Source organism: Polyodon spathula, chromosome 16 (assembly GCF_017654505.1).
Source record: "Polyodon spathula isolate WHYD16114869_AA chromosome 16, ASM1765450v1, whole genome shotgun sequence".
Taxonomy (NCBI): domain Eukaryota; kingdom Metazoa; phylum Chordata; class Actinopteri; order Acipenseriformes; family Polyodontidae; genus Polyodon; species Polyodon spathula.
This window is the reverse complement of record NC_054549.1, coordinates 36,931,476-36,948,641: the sequence shown is the minus strand read 5'-3', so window position 1 is coordinate 36,948,641 and position 17,166 is coordinate 36,931,476. Positions and strand designations below refer to the sequence as shown.

At 40.3% G+C, this 17,166-nt stretch overlaps 1 protein-coding gene across 2 annotated transcripts in view; it reads right to left on the bottom strand.

The window, feature by feature from the left end:
- The window catches only part of LOC121328816 (voltage-dependent calcium channel subunit alpha-2/delta-2-like), a 185,657-nt gene that overhangs the window by 40,566 nt on the left and 127,925 nt on the right, over positions 1-17,166 (bottom strand). For both annotated transcript variants that reach the window (XM_041273897.1, XM_041273898.1), the window contains exons 7-10: positions 13,756-13,887; positions 13,104-13,161; positions 6,482-6,532; positions 5,810-5,909 (exon numbers count right to left, since the gene is read on the bottom strand). In XM_041273897.1, the coding sequence (XP_041129831.1) occupies positions 5,810-5,909; positions 6,482-6,532; positions 13,104-13,161; positions 13,756-13,887 (341 nt within the window). The remainder of the gene's footprint in view (positions 1-5,809; positions 5,910-6,481; positions 6,533-13,103; positions 13,162-13,755; positions 13,888-17,166) is intronic.

Sequence of the window (17,166 nt, the reverse complement as noted above, 5' to 3'; positions counted from 1 at the left end):
AACTAGAATCTCTGAGATAAGAAGACCTCATTTCGGGTTTATAATCACTGATCCACCGCCTCAGTCATCGATAGCTGGGCTCGGGCCCTCTCAGCCAGCCGCTGCCGAGCTGCCTGATTATCTCAGTCGGCTCTCGTTTTTATTAACGCGCTCTCTGGCCCTCCTCGCTACCCTGCCCTGGGGAACCCATTTCTCTGAGCTGCGCTGGAGACAGCGCCCGTTTCGCTGAAAGTCATTTCAACAATGGTTTATAGCAGACAGGAGCCAGCGCGTGGTAGCCAGGTAACTGAAACAGTGCTGAAAGAAACAGGGCCAGGATGAGGACCGAATAAAAGCTTTACATCAGACATGACAACAGTCCAGGCAGGAAGTCAAGAGTGAATAGCTGAGCTCTCCCTAATTATCAGAAAAGCAGTGTTAGATCAGACATACCTGTCTTATAAAAGACTGGATGTATAACTTTATATTTAATACAGTGACCTGAATTCAACCACAGTTTATGGTGCTGCCATAGCCATACCATAAATGCCATACATTTGATTTAATCAAGGCCAATGTTATAACAAAGGACCTTAGCGGGAGGGGTGAGTGGATCTCCCTTGTTGCTTTACAGGTGAATCCCACAGAACTGTGGTAATGCATTTGAAGTATACTTGACGGATTGGAATGCATTCAAAACGGAGCACTTCAAAGCACTCTTCAAATGCTGTATCAGTCGGGTCTTACAGGACTGTCGCTTTCAACAAGCAAGCAAAAAATAAAGATAAAAGATAAGACATTTTTTAACCAATCCAGTTTCAAAATAAAACAACGATAAAACAGAACAGAACAAGGAACAAATGGCGACACAAAAAAAATAAAATAAATAATTCTTAAACTCTTAAAGGTGGCGATCATCCCATTTTAACAACAAGACAATCTAAGAACTGATGAACAGAAAGGTCCCTGTAGAGGAGAGCTGTGTGGTCCAGTGGTTAAAGAAAAAGGCATGTAGCCAGGAGGTCCCCGGTTCAAATCCCGGCTCTCTCACTGTGTGACCCTGAGCAAGTCACTTAACCTCCTTGTGCTCCGTCTTTCGAGTGAGACGTTGTTGTGCAGCTGATGCATAGTTCACACACCCTAGTCTCTGTAAATCACCTTGGATAAAGATGTCTGCTAAATAAACTAATAATAATAATACAAATGTGAACCTGGAAGCCAATTCCTGTATGTTGCTTTAAAAAAAAAAAAAAAAAAGAGAGAAAACAGCCAACATACAAACAACACAGACAAAACTTGTCAAACATCTGGTCTCCAGTCAATTTCAATTGGGCCCAGGCCCCTGCAGGAGCCTCGAGAGCACATGACACAAGGTGGCTTCTATTTATACAGGCAAATGAAGGGAGTAAGTATCACTTACACGCTGTATCACCTTCTTAATCTCACCCATCCATTCCACTTTCCAAACTGTCATGTTAGCGCCCGCTCACCAAACCCCTTGCTGCCTCGACCCACTCAAAGTGCACCGGTACGTGCCTCTCAGAATCCATTAAGCATTTTGCGGTTTATCTGTTAAATGTGTGAGTCGGCTTGTCAAAAACTAAGAGAGTGAAACAAGTCCTCAAGCAGCTGAAATTGCTTCCCCTATCCAAGGCATACAAAGAAAATCGGTTTCTTGCTTGTCTTTGAAAACAATATCTCCAGCTCCCTGTCTTATACACAGTCGCAGACAAAAGTATTTGGGCAGTTAAAAAACAAAAGATTCAACCTATAAAGAAAGTGATTTCTACAATTTCTAACTGTTCAATTTCAAGATATAAATTAAAGCAGAGATTCAACTTTGTAATTAAAACAACAAATTACTGCATAAAATGAAAAATAACATGCAAAAACGAATTTCATACTTTAACAAAAATATTTGCCCACCCTTTGCTTCGTTTACAGCTTGCAGTCCTTTTTTGTACTTTGATATTTTTGCCCGTTCTTCAACACATACAGCTCTGAGTTCTTTAATCAACTTTGATTTCCTTTTTGCAACAGCAGCCTTCAAATAAATCCACAACATCTCGATGTGATTCAAGTCTGGGGACTGTGATGGTCAATCCATGACTTCCTTTTTTTCAGAAATTCTTTGTAGACTTTGTAGAATGCTTAGGGTCATTTTCCTGCTATAATACAAACTTCCATCCAATAAGCTTCTAGCACTGGGTAGCAAAATGTATTGATATTTTGCAGCATTCATTGATCCTTGTACAATATAAAGGTGGCCAGTGCTTGAGGAAGAAAAACTCCAAATCGCTTTCTTTTGTGTATTATTTTTAACAAAGGTTTGCACCTTGGTTTTTGCCCATGGACACTCATCTTGTTAAGGTATCACTGAATTGTTTGCTTGTGAATTTCTTGACCATCTTCTCTCAATTCTTGTGCCAAATCTTTTGCAGTAATCCAAGGATTTTGCCGGGCTGCTCGAACAATTCTTCTTCTAGATTTTGCAGAAATCTTTCTTGGTCTTCCACACTTGGAGGTAGTTGCAATAGTTCCTGCTCTCCTGTGTTTGTCAGTAATAGTCCACACAGTGCTTTTCAGTAAACCAAGTCTTTCTGCTATTTTTCGGTTAGTTTCTCCTTCTTCGTTTAGTTGTACCACTGCCATTTCGAGATTGTTGCTGTACTTTTACAGCACTTGATGACTATCATCAGGTACTAGTTTTCAATCATAATAATTGTCAATAATTAACAACGAATGGGTTTCACACGAAATATGTTGATTGCCCAAATACTTTTGTCAAAGTATGAAATTAGATTTTGCATGTTATTTTTCATTTGATGCATGTTATGTAATAATTTGTTGTTTTATTAGAAAGATGAATCTTCACTTTAATGTATATCTTTCAATGGAACAGTTAGAAATGATAGAAATCACTTCGTGTTTTTTCTCCTTTTTTTTAAAACTGCCCAAATACTTTTGTCTGCGACTGTAAAACTTTACTGTGGTTTGCCATGGCAAAAGCATAGCAAAGTGCATTAACCATTGATAGTGCTGTACAAGCACAGTGAACTCAGCGTTATGTGACATACTGTTTGCTATAGTATATTATGGGAAAAAATTGTGTTTTTGGACGATACTATAGTTTTATTTCTCTACAAGGGCAGTCAACAGTAATAAGGCTCTGTCTCTTCTCAGTTAAGTGCTCAAGTTAAACCACTCCTACTGTAGTCTCTCCTAACTGGTTAGGGGGGAGCTGCTCATTAATTATGTATTCTATACAAGGGGCGGGGCTAGTCCAACAACCAATAACACAGAATTAGAACCATCATTCATTGTTCTGCCTTGTATTGATGAATTAAAACATAAATGCATTTCTCTGTATGAAGAGTGAATTTGGATCTTTTTTTTTTTATTTATTTTTTTTTACTAACAGGATTGGCTAATGGCCTTAGGTGTTACACACCACACAGAAACAGATGTTACAAGAGCTTGTGCTAGATATCAGTCTGAAAACACAGACAACAGGCAGCCAGGAAATTTGGAAAAGTGTCAAAAATGTAAATCGAGTCCCTGGTTTCTAATCTGCGTTTCTGTTCTATAGCAACTCCTCGGGGCCTGCTATCATCCACCGAGGAAGCTGCTGGATTCTCCGGTTATTAGAGCAAGCACTCCGTACCTCAGTTTAATTTAGAGAGTGTCCAGTGCGATGTATGTATACACCCGTGTCTCGGCCAGCAAGGAGAGTGTGTGTGACTGGACTGCTGTAGCTGTAGACTCTCTGTTGCAGGTCACCGTTTTTATATTATTTTTCTTAAAGGCAATGGGGAAGGCTGTTGTTTTTTCATGTTTATCACGGACTACAAGATTTCCGTGAAATTTACCCATCGCCGTGTAATATGCAATTCCCAGTGAAAATTCCCATTTCTGTCAGAAAAGTATACATATACATATGTTTTTATCAATTAAAAATAAATAAAGTAAATGTTTGCCTGATAGACATACTACCTGTAACACTGCAGCTGGTTTAGTTTGCTTCTGGTAAATTATTGAACACTCTGCAAAGATATGCATGATTACATTAAAATATCTTCAACGAATAAGATACCGGCTGCATCAAAGATGGACATTTCACGTGTCTGGTTTTATTTTTACATTTATTCATGTCACATTTCATTTGATAATTGTCTGATATTTTACTGTTTTAATATAATAACTGTAGAGAAAATGATCACTTTTGAATGTGGCAACGCAACTTTGTTCTGCTTCGATAAATATTATGTTTAATCGTGAATATCTTGAAGTACCTATTTGTTGTGAAATAAGCAATATTTTACTATGAAAACATAGAGCATGTTACTATGAAAACATATATTTAGAGAGAGAGAGAGAGAGAGAGAGAGAGAGAGAGAAAGAAACTTAATCAAACTGCAGCCTGCAAGCCGACATTCTCCCCATCAAAGAGAGATGCTTTTAATGGCACTCCCTCTGCAATGGCAGGGTCTTTCCCGCGGTGCTGCAGGCTGATAATTCTCAAGCAGATAGATATTCTCACCACACCATTCCCGTTTTCACCATATCTGCTTTTTGCAGAGAATTTCAAGTAATTGTGAAAAACTGATTGCAATTACTTTGGGGTGTCTGATGCCTATCAGTTTCATGAGCTGAGAATGAGACTTGCAAACTGCAAGATCTCAGTGCTGTCCCAACTGATACCCTGATCCATTCAACCATACACCCTCAGTCCCAGGCATGTTTGATTCTGCACACACACACAGACAGCGAGACATACGCACACACACACTTTTAAGCTGGCAGCTGTAAAACTGAACGGAGCCAGGGCATTAAACAGTTACTTGCAAAACAAACCAGGAAAATAAAAAGCTCAATTTGTCATGCTGCGGCTGCATTTGTATTCATCGGAATTAAAAAGGACAGATTAAATCCTTTGTCATTTTGTTTAAAAAGCTGTTTCTGCCTTTCAAAGTGGGAGAAAGGCTGCACATCAACAGGACAGTTGGCATGCCCAGTCCCCACTCTGTGTGCTAATAAGACAGCGAAATTGTATCAGCCTGTTATTTGACAGCTGATAGAGCCACTCTCGCTCCACTCATCTCCAGCCAATTTTACCCATGTTAAACCTCGTGTCTACAATTGCTTAAAATTGCAGGAGTTTACCCGTCTCAATAAGTTATCCACTGAAACTCGAAGCGGGTTATGAATGCCATGCTAAGGTAATATTGAGAGGATAGATGCAGGGGTCCCAAGAGAAACGGGTTTGGGTGGTCTCAGCTGGGTTCTTAATGGGCGTCACAAAAAAACACCATCCCAGTTAGAACAAATAGGCATCTTGTGAGGCAGCGCCTCTGAAAAGCCAAGCTTGGGCTTGGAGAGTGTAATGATCCCTTAATACCAGTCCAGTTCACCAGCCATTGATAAACATCAACTGTTAAGCCCTGTCTCTTTGGACTGGCTGGTACTGTTCGACTGTCATACTGCTTCCTGGTAAGGATAAAATGAGACTATTGTATTGCAAGGGTTGGGTTTATGGACAGCATGTGCGTTGTGTGAAACAGGAAAGCATGCTTGACAACAAGTCGTTCGGAAGCAGTTAAATAAATGCTTCATGAATCTTGATGATCCTGTGTGTGAAGCTTAAGTGTTGATACTGGGAATCGGGGTACAGTTCAAGGGTACACCCACAGAATATACACCTGCTCTATCCGGGCATTTGAGGCACGTTGCATGGTTCAAGACAAGCGCTACGTACCTCGTGGTTTGAAATCTCTTCATTCAGGACAGGGCATGTTGTACTTCCCAAGAACGTGCTGAAATGAGATCTTACCTTCCCAACGTTGACATAGTCGTCGTCTGAGAGAGTGTCCAGTATCTCTTCGACCGATTTCTTCATCAGCTTCAGAGTCAGGCCACTGACACTGCCGCTCCTGCAAGCACAGCGCAAGGAGCTCAGCACAGCAGCAAAAGGCTAGCATTGCTTTTCAAAACATCAAGAGCCTAGAAATACACAGCCGCAGCTTGCTTTCAAACACATGCTCCCTTGAGAAAGGATGCAGGCATGCTGGGAGGCTGGCTCTTATAGTGCAAAATGATATTAATGTAAAAAAAACAAAACACTTTTATTAGCATAATTGAAATGACTGTTAACTGCACGCTGCTATAGCACATGGGTAACTACCAATGGTTCCTACCTTACATCTCTATGGATCTGTTTGACTTCCCTGAAATTACACACTAATTCCACCTGTCCAGTAGTTACCATGTAAGAGCATTTGTGATGTGCTGTACATAACTCAATAGAGAGGTTTTGCTTTTTTCCCTACGTCTAATATATAGCTTGTGCCAATGTTCACAGTGTCTTCAGAGCTGGTACTTTGGCTGTTTTACTGTTATATGTCAGAGAGTGTGTCGCTGTTGTCCTGCAAACAGAAAGCCCAGGGGTGTAATTTGGATATGGACAGGGACAGAGTTTGATGTTAAGTTCTTATTTGTTACTCACACGTCCACAATGATGACCATGTCCTTTGGAGAAGAAGCCCCCTGGATGTACCTGGAAACCACAGAGAAAGAAACTGATTAGATGTCAAAGAACCAGCTCAGATCTACCTCATCACCATTGACGAAAACTACAAGCCTTTGCTGATTCTACAGCAGTGCAGAAAAAAGCTTCTGCCTGAAATAGTTCCTGCAAAATAGGAAATACCAGAATATGAACAGAACCTGTCAGTGACCAGCATCCAGCTGAACCCAGAGCGAGCCATACAGGATGTTACAGTATTTATTTACGACAGGGCTGCCGATTGAATGGCTTACTATGACTATGACTTGCTGAGATCCACAAGATGGCTATTTTGACTTACTTTAGCAGTAAAGGCTGGATAATCTGTAGTTTTTGGAAAAAAGCAAATTGGTCTAGATTCTGAAAGCTATTAACTCCAAATCATAAGCTGATAAAAGCAGTCTGTCATATTTGAGTTTTGGTAATAAGCCGAGGCTCACATGAATAAGCCTGCTCACATGAATATCATAAAGCAGAAGGATACTAAAAAGAAGTGTCTTTGTCAGTGTCGTTACAGCACGTGACAACGCAGAGTCTTGTTGAAATAATGTCCTCTCTGCTGCTCTCACTTTGCTCATTACAGCGCCTCCTACCCCTAAACCCCCAGTGAAGTGGCTGAGCTGTGAAACTATGTTTGCTTCTGAATCTCTGTGTTGAAAGGGGAAGCTGTAACCCATAGCTGCTCCAGCATGTGTCACAGGATAAACTGAGCATGTCCAGGGTAAAAAATGAGGGAGAGAAAAAAAAAATCCAATTATTTCTGATAATAGACAGTGGGACATCAAAGGCAGACTATCCTCAGCTCTATACGTCTGTGTGGCTTTCAGAATTGGGCCCGGAAACATGAAGCACATTGGTATGACTTTTATCAATTTAATTACTAAATCCTAATTAAGAGGGGAATAAAAAAAAAAAAAAACAGCACAATCCTGCTTTATAGAGAGGGCTAAATACGTATCAATGCAACAGCAATCTTCAGTGGGATTGAGCGTGCCGGACTGGATGTTCTTTGCTGCAGTTGAAGGCAGTAATGATGACCAAACAAAGAGGATCAGTAATTCATAGCCTCATCCAAAGGGCATCTCCCTTTTCAGGGAATAAAGGGTTAAGGGACCCTCCATCCCTCGTACTCATTTTACATTCCATATTAAAATCAGGAATCCAGATGTGTTGTTTCTGCTTGGACTCCACATTGTAATTACCTCTCAGCTCCAGCCAAGCGATGGCATTTTTTCCCTTTCATTACCTCCCTTTCCTAATGCCAGGGCCAGGTGATGAGCAGATGGAATGGGTAGCTGGTCCTGGGAAGCGGAGTGGTGTGTCCAGGGCATATTTCACATGCGCGACACTGACGCTTATTCACTGCAACCAACTAGCTCACTAACACGTTAATACATATAATCTCTCAGCTCTGGGGCTTGACTCATCCCCCCGGGGCTCAAATACAGTAACTCTATCATACCAAATCAAAAGATGCAAAGCAAGAGTGCTAATCAATGTTAACATGAAGTTCATAAGAACATGTCGTCAAAACTAATTCTTTCAGTACTGCTAAAAATGGACTTGAGCAACACTTTCGGTAAACTGCTGATATGCTGAGACAGGACGGCCTTTTAATCTGTGAAGGAATTTATACATCATTATGGTAACTTTAAACTCAATTCAGTAACTCACTGGTAACCAATGTAAGGACCTAAGCACTGGAGTATTATGTTGAGAAAGTGTGAGAAAGCAGTCTGGATATGCTAAGCAGTGGTCTGCAGTCTCTTAAGCTGAGGGAACACAAAGAGACTATTTTAGAAAGAGTGGCTTGAAATCTGGTTCCAGGAGACCTAGTTTGAGGCCACTTTGCTGTATCAAACCCTAATTCCCCCCTGGTGTTCTGTGCAGTGGCCTGAAACCTAGTCTCCTGAAACCATGTTCCAAGCTGCAAAGTGGCTTTGTGTTCCCTCAGCTTTTGATTTCAGCCCTTTCCATGTTGTTGGTTGGTATCTCTGACAGTGAGCAGGGCTTTCTCAGCAGAGGTGGGATTAACATCTGAAATGTGAAAAAAAAAATAACTAGAACAATCAACATAAAACACTGTAAATTACAATCGAAGGGAAGAAACTATCCCTCACTGGCACTGGGATGATAAAGGCTGCTGCAGTGTTCTGGCAAAGGTCACTATTCCCACTAAATGTCCGTAAAATAAAAATACTATTATTATTTTTATTGAGAGCTTACTTTCTGAAAATACTTTTTTTTTTTTTAAAGGGAAGGTGGAGGAGGAATATAAAAAAAAACAACAGCTATAATTTTAATAATAATAATAATAATAATAATAATAATAATAATAATAAAAATAATAATAATAAAACTCATTCCAAAAATCACATTTTTTCAGCTCTTTATAGTTTTATGACTTTGGAGGAAAACAAACAAAACAAACAAAAACTTTTTAGATTTACGACTTTGCTCTGTGGAATAATAATAAAAAGAACATTTATGAATGGCTTTTTATTTAAACAGAAACACGATGGATAGGGTGGCCAGTGAGGGTGAGAGCTGGCAGGGCTGTTGACGCCACACATAATAATAGTAATAATAATATTCATCGGACTGTGTCTGTCTGGCTGAGTACGGGGTGGGTGTCTTTCATAATGCAATGCAGATGGAATCATTTCAACGGAGGGCGTGCACATATTTGCAGACTTCTAATAGACATTAATCAGCTAGAAGCGCAGAACAGAAGCTTTGCAAACTGTGCATCTAGATAGCTCTTTGAGGCATCGAATACAGGGAGCTGGGTGGCACACAGGTATAAGACACATGCCTGACACCTCACGGGGTTGTGAGGGCAAAACACCTTGCACTTATTTCTCCACCCTGCCCCAATAACCTGAGGGGTTGAGATGGTAAGTTTGCTTTACAGGCACAGCAAAGTTATACTCAGAGATGACTGCATTGCAAGGTCTTTATTTTTAAGGCACCATTATCATCACTTAAATAAACTGCTCAAAAGACGGACCTTGACAGCTGCCTGGGTTCTGCAGCGTCAATCTGAAGACCTTGATCTGAATGAATATCATAGCCCTGGAACTGCTACCTGAGCTGCATCAAGCACTATGCTGAAACAGCTGCAAGGCATGGGCTTTAAAAATTACGACTCGATCACATTATACCTGTTTTCCTTAAAGTATCTGTTTGCTGTGGACTTTCTCCAAAAACAAACCCTGTTCAAAAACACTGCTAAGGAGCCCCCCAACTCACTTTAACAAAAAAATAAAAGGCGATTGAGTTCTGTAGCTCAGCTGTGCGCGAAATAATTCTACACCAGTATTAATAATAACAGCTCTCTGCAGAATTGACCACTAGCTTTCGAGTCCAAAATATTTACAGAGAAACAAGATTGACTTTTGTGAAAATCAATATCTTGTACGGCTGCATGCTGGATTGCATGTGGGAGGTAATGAACTCTTTGTAACGCTTGGGTAACAGAAGCCTCTGTCCCTTCAACCCTGCTCGCACTCGCCTGTACACAGACGTTCAAACTGAGAAATGTTAATAATTAATGTCGGAGCAATTGGAGACAATTAACTGTGTTAGAGAGACCATTAATTTTCCGCAGGGGCGGGGGGCGAGGGTGGAGAAGTACCCAGGGGGAACAGTTAGGCAGAGGCAGGTTAATTGTCTTAATCTCGTTTTCTTTCTTGCAGGGTTGCTCTGTACTGCACAGTTGGAATACGCTGGAAATACTCCTGAACCTACATGCTGGCATTTTGGGTTTTTTATTGTTACTTGTTTTCTTATACGAGTACGCTGTCCTATATTCTGTCCTCTTTTTCCCTTTGCCAATCTACTCGTTCACAAGACTGTTTTTTTTAAGACTGTATTTATACACATTCTCTGACAAGCTTTATAGAGAAATAACTTTTAATCTTTCCTAAAAGGTTCGAGTAAGGTTCGATGAACAGCAAATTCCATTAAAATGGGCTTTAATAATTTAATGAGTAAGGCTGCCATGTTTACATTCATTACAACACTAAACTGTTACCGTTTAAACTTAGACATTTACTGATCATGACGACTACATAAAGAAGCATAAACTCGGGAACGACTCGGGACAAATTCTAGTGCCCTATGTAATAAAACACAGAAGACGCTGACAAAACACAGTTGTTTCATTTTAAGTACTACTAAATACCTTACGATTGAGCATTCATTTCTGCTGTTTCCTTCATATACACGCACACTTCCTAAAAGCCCCTAAATCAAATATCAGAGTGGTTTATTTCTGGCTTGGCAACTTCTGCAAAGACCCTGCTAATTAATATTGGGAATACAGAGCTTACAGAATGTACACAAAGCGTTCCTTCCCAGAACTGCACAACACCCCCTTTTTGTGTTTCTAACCACGTACTGTATTAAGAGAGTAAAACAGATGGAAGTTGTTATTCCTTCAAAAACATTCCAGACATTATGGGACTACAGACTGGGTCCTTAGGGCTCCAGTTGTTTTGAGACAGCGCAAGATTGCAATTACTCAATCGGCTCCAGTCCTATCATATCAATCTGAGTGCTGCAGGGACTGGGCTGGACAGAAGGAGAACATGGACACACTCCATCCACTGGCACCTGGCAAGACACATGAGGGATGTGCGCAGTGCAGTACAGGCCAGGACTGACTCAGGCTAGTTTCTGCACATATGGATGAACTTGAGTCGTTGTAGCTAAATAAACTATAGCTAGTACACTTGCATTAATTATACCACAGATCTCATATGGCCTGTTTTCAAAGAAGCACATGTTATCCAACCGTGAAAGAAACATGACAAAGGAAAAAAGCAAAGAAGGAAAGGAGGCATTAGGGTTCAAGCAAGTCAAGAGCTTTCTTCATCCTAGTATGGAGATCAGCTTTAAACAATTGAAATGTGTGCTACTGTGTCTTTCAACACTGCATGTGTGAGATTTGCATAGCAAACGGAAGCGTGCTAGAGGACAGATTTATAGCTGTTACTTCAAAGAGCTGTTAGGGGGCTGGAAGAAAGTACCATTGTATTCCTTACTCCCGCTGACCTACTTGCAACCCTGCACAGTGAATTCTATGAAAATAAGAGTCAGCCTTTACTCTCTCTAGCAGACAGGATTGAAACCACTTGCAAGCATAAAAAAAAAGGGGGGGGGTGATTTCTCAGTGTTGCGCCAGCATGTGTTTGGCAGCAGAGTGCAATTCTTCTTTTCTGTGTTGCTGAGCTGCAGTGCGCAGAAAGCTAGCAGCGTTACCATAGCAAGGCTGACAGAGGAAAGCAATAGTGCTACTCGGGCAAACCTCTCCAGCAGAGTGACTATGCCGGTGATGTTTCCAGCCCTAGCAGGGTGAGGAATCTAAACAGCAGGAGTCACTTTGCCCTGGGACCCTGGCAGCCTATTAAGTGGGCAGTATGTACACTGAACAGTCAAGTATACTGAGAGGTATACTAAGCCTAGCAAAGTGTATAACACTTTAAGAATAGCATGATGAAGCAAAGGCACAAATGATACATTTCATACAAGCACTGTCTGGTAACAATGGTGAAAGTCAATCTGCAGATAGGGGACCTCGATGGAGAAGCAGTGCTGAGAAAAGCTTCCAGCTCAATAGGGGTGCAATAAAGAACCCATGGCATTCTCATAGAAGAACAGCGGGTCTCGGCTAAATCCCAGTAGAGGAATGGATGATTTCGCCCCATCTGTAAAAAGGAGTCGGTTGTCCTTGTAAATTGTATGGGCTCCATCCACAGAACATTAAGGACTTCTTCCAGAAATGCTTTGTAAAGCACTGCTTTTAAAGCCAATTTTGATTAATTAAATAAAAACTGCGGTCCATAAAACCATTTTGAACTGTGTTGGAGAGGGTTCGAATTGGGTTTTTCAAAGCACAGTTTTACCTAAGATAATGTTTCTAGACTCACTTTTTGTGTGAAGTTTCAGTGGACACATCTGTGCATTCATAATTTTATTTTACATTTTCTGCAATTTCTTCGACATGTGAGAGACACGTAATTATTTTTGTTGACAGTATGAAATGGGATTGGACCCCTGCTGTCCTGCACTAGAACACACCACTGGGGATGTTACAATAATGACAGATTTGAATATGTAAGCCCTTCTTCTACCAGAGCCAACATACAGCAAGTGCAGGTTCCGGAATGAATTTCAAACTCCTGGAAGGTGACAGATTGACAGCCCTACAGGCTGGAGCCCTGCCTGTTACTGCAGGACATACAAATCATGTGATTTATTCAGCACGTGTGAAAAATGAGGGGCCGACAGCAAGCAAGCAATGAAGGCTGAAGCCTTCCGTCTGAAACAACACAGAAATGGCAATAAAAAGAACCCTCTGGGATGAATCGACTTCAAAAGAGAACCAACAACAAACAACAAATGCTTTGGAATTCATACTCATTACAGGGAATTGATTGTCATGATCGATTAATCGCCCCAGTGCCCTATCACAGGTTTTGTGCTCTGCGTATAATTATTATAACACCAGTGCATGGGTTCAGTTGCATTATCAATAGCAGTAATAAAGGCTGCTCACCAGGGTCTCCTTCGGACGTCATACAGGTCAATCTTATTGGGCGGTTTCCATGGGGTGGCTGTCGAATAAAAACACAGAATGATTATAACACAGAGAACGAGGGAGGGGAGCAAGAATGAAAGAGTGAGAGAGAGACAGAATGATTATAACAGAGAGAATGAGGGAAGGGGGCAAGAATGAGATAGTGAGAGAGAGAGACACAGAGATAGAGAGAGAGAGACACAGAGATAGAGAGAGAGAGAGAGAGAGAGAGAGAGAGAGAGAGAGAGAGAGAGAGAGAGAGAGAGAGAGAGGGAGAGAGAGAAGCTTGTGTCTGCAATACATTTTGTAATTCCTCTCAATCAGACAGTAAGCAGTTACCAAAATGTTCAGACTATATTGCGGACGGCATGTATAACATGATCTCTCCTACAATGACATCAGTATACCACATGTAGCAAGTATCCTACAATCTGTAAAACAGTGCATGATATAGTCTGGAAATTAAATAGCAAGTAATCCGCTGACACAGGATCTCAACGCTTCTTAAGAAGTCACTATTGGGGGGCAGGGTTAACCAATATGAATCAATCTAGGCTGCGCTGCCAGAAAAAACGAAACTATCAGATGAATCTGTGGGCCAGTTTAGCTGACCCGACTGGGTTCGCCTTACCTGGGTAATAGCGGGTCAGTCCCGTTGCACTGCCGAACACCTGCCAGAGCAGGGACGGGTCTTCGTTACGATTCTGTATGAACACCTCCTCCAGAGCGGCTGTCCAGTTCAACTCATTCAGGATGACCGCAGCTGAAACATACCCGCACAGATAGTCAACCAGAATCACCCCTGCCAGGGTAACTTGGGGCAAACTCCAAATGCAGAATAATTGTGTTCCTATAGGGTCAATGAACTGGCTTCTCTTCTTCATTTGTAATTTACAGGAGTACATAAAACTATTTAAATATTGATGCCTACTATCTAATTTACTGCTTGTGGAGCAAAATGCATAAATAAGTACAAAAAATAACATAGATCAAGTCATTCCTGTCTGGTGTGTATATACTCAAATACATGCTTCAATACTGATCAAATTATGTTAGTGTATAAATCCACATAATCTGTAATAAAAATGGTTTAAAGAGACAATACAACTATACAAACAATACAATAGGACACATGTATTTAAAAATGCCACTGTATAGATGTATATTATAAGTTTGGTAAAACATTGTTAAAAATGACAAACAGTAATAACCATATTTTAGAAATTTTGATTTGAAGAATACCGTAGTCTCTTTGTTTCATTTGCAGTTAAAACCATTAGTCAGCTGAGAACTAAACATATTCCATATTAAATCCAATAAGCAGGAAAACACGTATGTAACCTTTGAGATGCCACTGCATTCCCACCCATTTCCATACATTTCATTTGAAAAAGCTCTTTGCATTGCTTTTATAAATTCATCTACCATTCAATCACACATTCCAATGTTTTAAAAGCTTGCAAGCTAAACCAGATCTGCTTTTCCGTGATGTCTTTTTAAAAATTAATTTCCTGTACATTTAATAATAATAAAAAAGGTTAAATATTTAATAGTATGGGAAGGAAATTCAGTATGACTCAGGATTGATGGAAATGGATGTAAATCATAAGAAACCCATGTCTGTTGGCTTCTTAATTTGGTAATTTATCAATGGTTAGAATGTTTTATTTTATGAAAACTAAAACTATTAGACAGTGATGAAAGTGAAATCTCTGTTTAATGGCGATCTACAACGCAAGACACAACTGCGCACAGCAGCATCCATAAGGACATAAGAATAGAAGAAAGTTTACAAATGAGAGGAGGCCATTCAGCCCATTTTGCTCGTTTGGTTGTTAGTAGCTTATTGATCCCAGAATCTCATCAAGCAGCTTCTTGAAGGATCCCAAGGTGTCAGCTTCAACAACATTACAGGGGAGTTGGTTCCAGACCCTCACAATTCTTTGTGTAAAAAAGTGTCTTCTATTTTCTGTTCTGAATGCCCCTTTGTCTAATCTCCATTACCCCTGGTCCTTGTTTCTTTTTTTTAGGTTGAAAAAGTCCCTTGGGTCGACATTGTCAATACCTTTTAGAATTTTGAATGCTTGAATTACGTTGCCGCGTAGCCTTCTTTGTTCAAGACTGAATAGATTCAATTCTTTTAGCCTGTCTGCATATGATATGCCTTTTAAATCCGGAATAATTCTGGTCACTCTTCTTTGCACTCTTTTCTAGAGCAGCAATACCCTTTTTGGAGAGAGGTGACCAGAACTGAACACAATATTCAAAATGATGCATTGTACAGTTTTAACATTACTTCCCTTGACCTAAATTCAACACTTTTCACAATATATCCGAGAACCTTGTTGGCCTTTTTTGTCTAGATGAAGACAATTCTGAGTCAGCAGAAACTCCTCTTTTTCATAGATTTCTTCTTCAATTTCAGTATCTCCCATATGGTATTTATAATGCACATTTTTATTGCCTGGGTGCAGTACCTTACACTTCTCTCTATTAAATGTCATTTGCCATGTGTTTGCCCAGTTCTGAATCTTGTCTAGATCATTTTGAATGACCTTTGCTGCTGCAACAGTGTTTGCCACTCCTCCTACTTTTGTGTCGTCTGCAAATTTAACAAGTTTGCTTACTATACCAGAATCTAAATCATTAATGTAGATTAGGAATAGCAGAGGACCTAATACTGATCCCTGTGGTACACCGTTGGTTACCACACTCCATTCTGAGGTTTTATCTCTAATCAGTACTTTCTGTTTTCTACATGTTAACATTGCACATTAATGTGCATCCAATAATTTGGGATTTTTCTTGACTTGTTTGTTTTTGAAATACAGTGTACTACATTTGCATTTCTTTTCATTTTAATTGCACTTTGATTTAAACTAATACCGAGCAGGTTTTCAGACTAAAAGTTGAATGGTGTGTACTGTAATCAAACCATAAATACTGACTTGATTAAACGGAAAGGAATACGCTGAGCTCTGAAAGCAGAAATCTGTGTTTGTATGCTTTCTGATTTAATTAGGAAGCTGGAATGATGCAACCTCGTGGTCTGAGAGATAAGCTGCTGCATTATTATGCAAGACTTTTCTTTCTTGTTTAAATGACTAATAAATCAGTTCTCATGATCCGGTGGGCTCTGGACTCTCAATGACTGCTCTGGTTACGGTCTGTCAACTAGAATGCGGCTCGGGGTCTTTCTCTTTAACTTTCTTGTCAAGTGTTTGTCTCTGGATCAAAATGCTGCTTCTTTTGAGCACTAAAACCTTCTCTACCTCAATAGTTCATATAAGGCAGGTGTGGCCAAAGTTGGCCCTTCCAGTCCTGGTCTTTACTCCAACCCTGTTCTAAATTGTTTAATTGAACCAATGAAACCTCCATCCAGACCCTGATCTCATTGTACCTGCTAAACCAGGAGTGGAATTGGACCGTGATTGGACCCCCTGATAGGAGGCAAGTCATGTGAGTATAAAGAATGAAAGGGTTTCTCCTCACTCCATCACAGTGCCTGTATATGATGGACAATCAGAAGCAGAAAATAGCAGCTTTTATTAACAATACTAGAATTAAGGCTAATGTCCCGACTTCCTTGTTATGTCCATAAACGGTATACAATTTATTTTAGAAAGCCAAAATGCACACACACACACACACACACACACACACACACACACACACACACACTGAATGCCTCCTGACAGGTTCTCTTGATATACATTTTCCCCTGTATGATCAATTCACTCAAGCTCTTTCGTCAGTCCCCCAAAACAATGTCTCTCTGAGTTCAAGGTGTGTCAATATTTGGGCCCTTTTTCTAAGCTCAACAGATCAACAAAGCAGGATATCAATGCACTACGTTAATGAGATGCTCAGCTTCATAGGTTTTTAATATATTGTTTTTAGTAACAGGTTTTTTTTATACAATGTCTTCCTAAAGTGCTTGTGCAAGCCTTCTAGCTCTGCCCCCCCCCCCCCGCCAGTATATAATAGTGAATTCTGAGCACACCCTTTTTCTGTTCCGGCAGCTGGACTGGAGGTGCAGAGC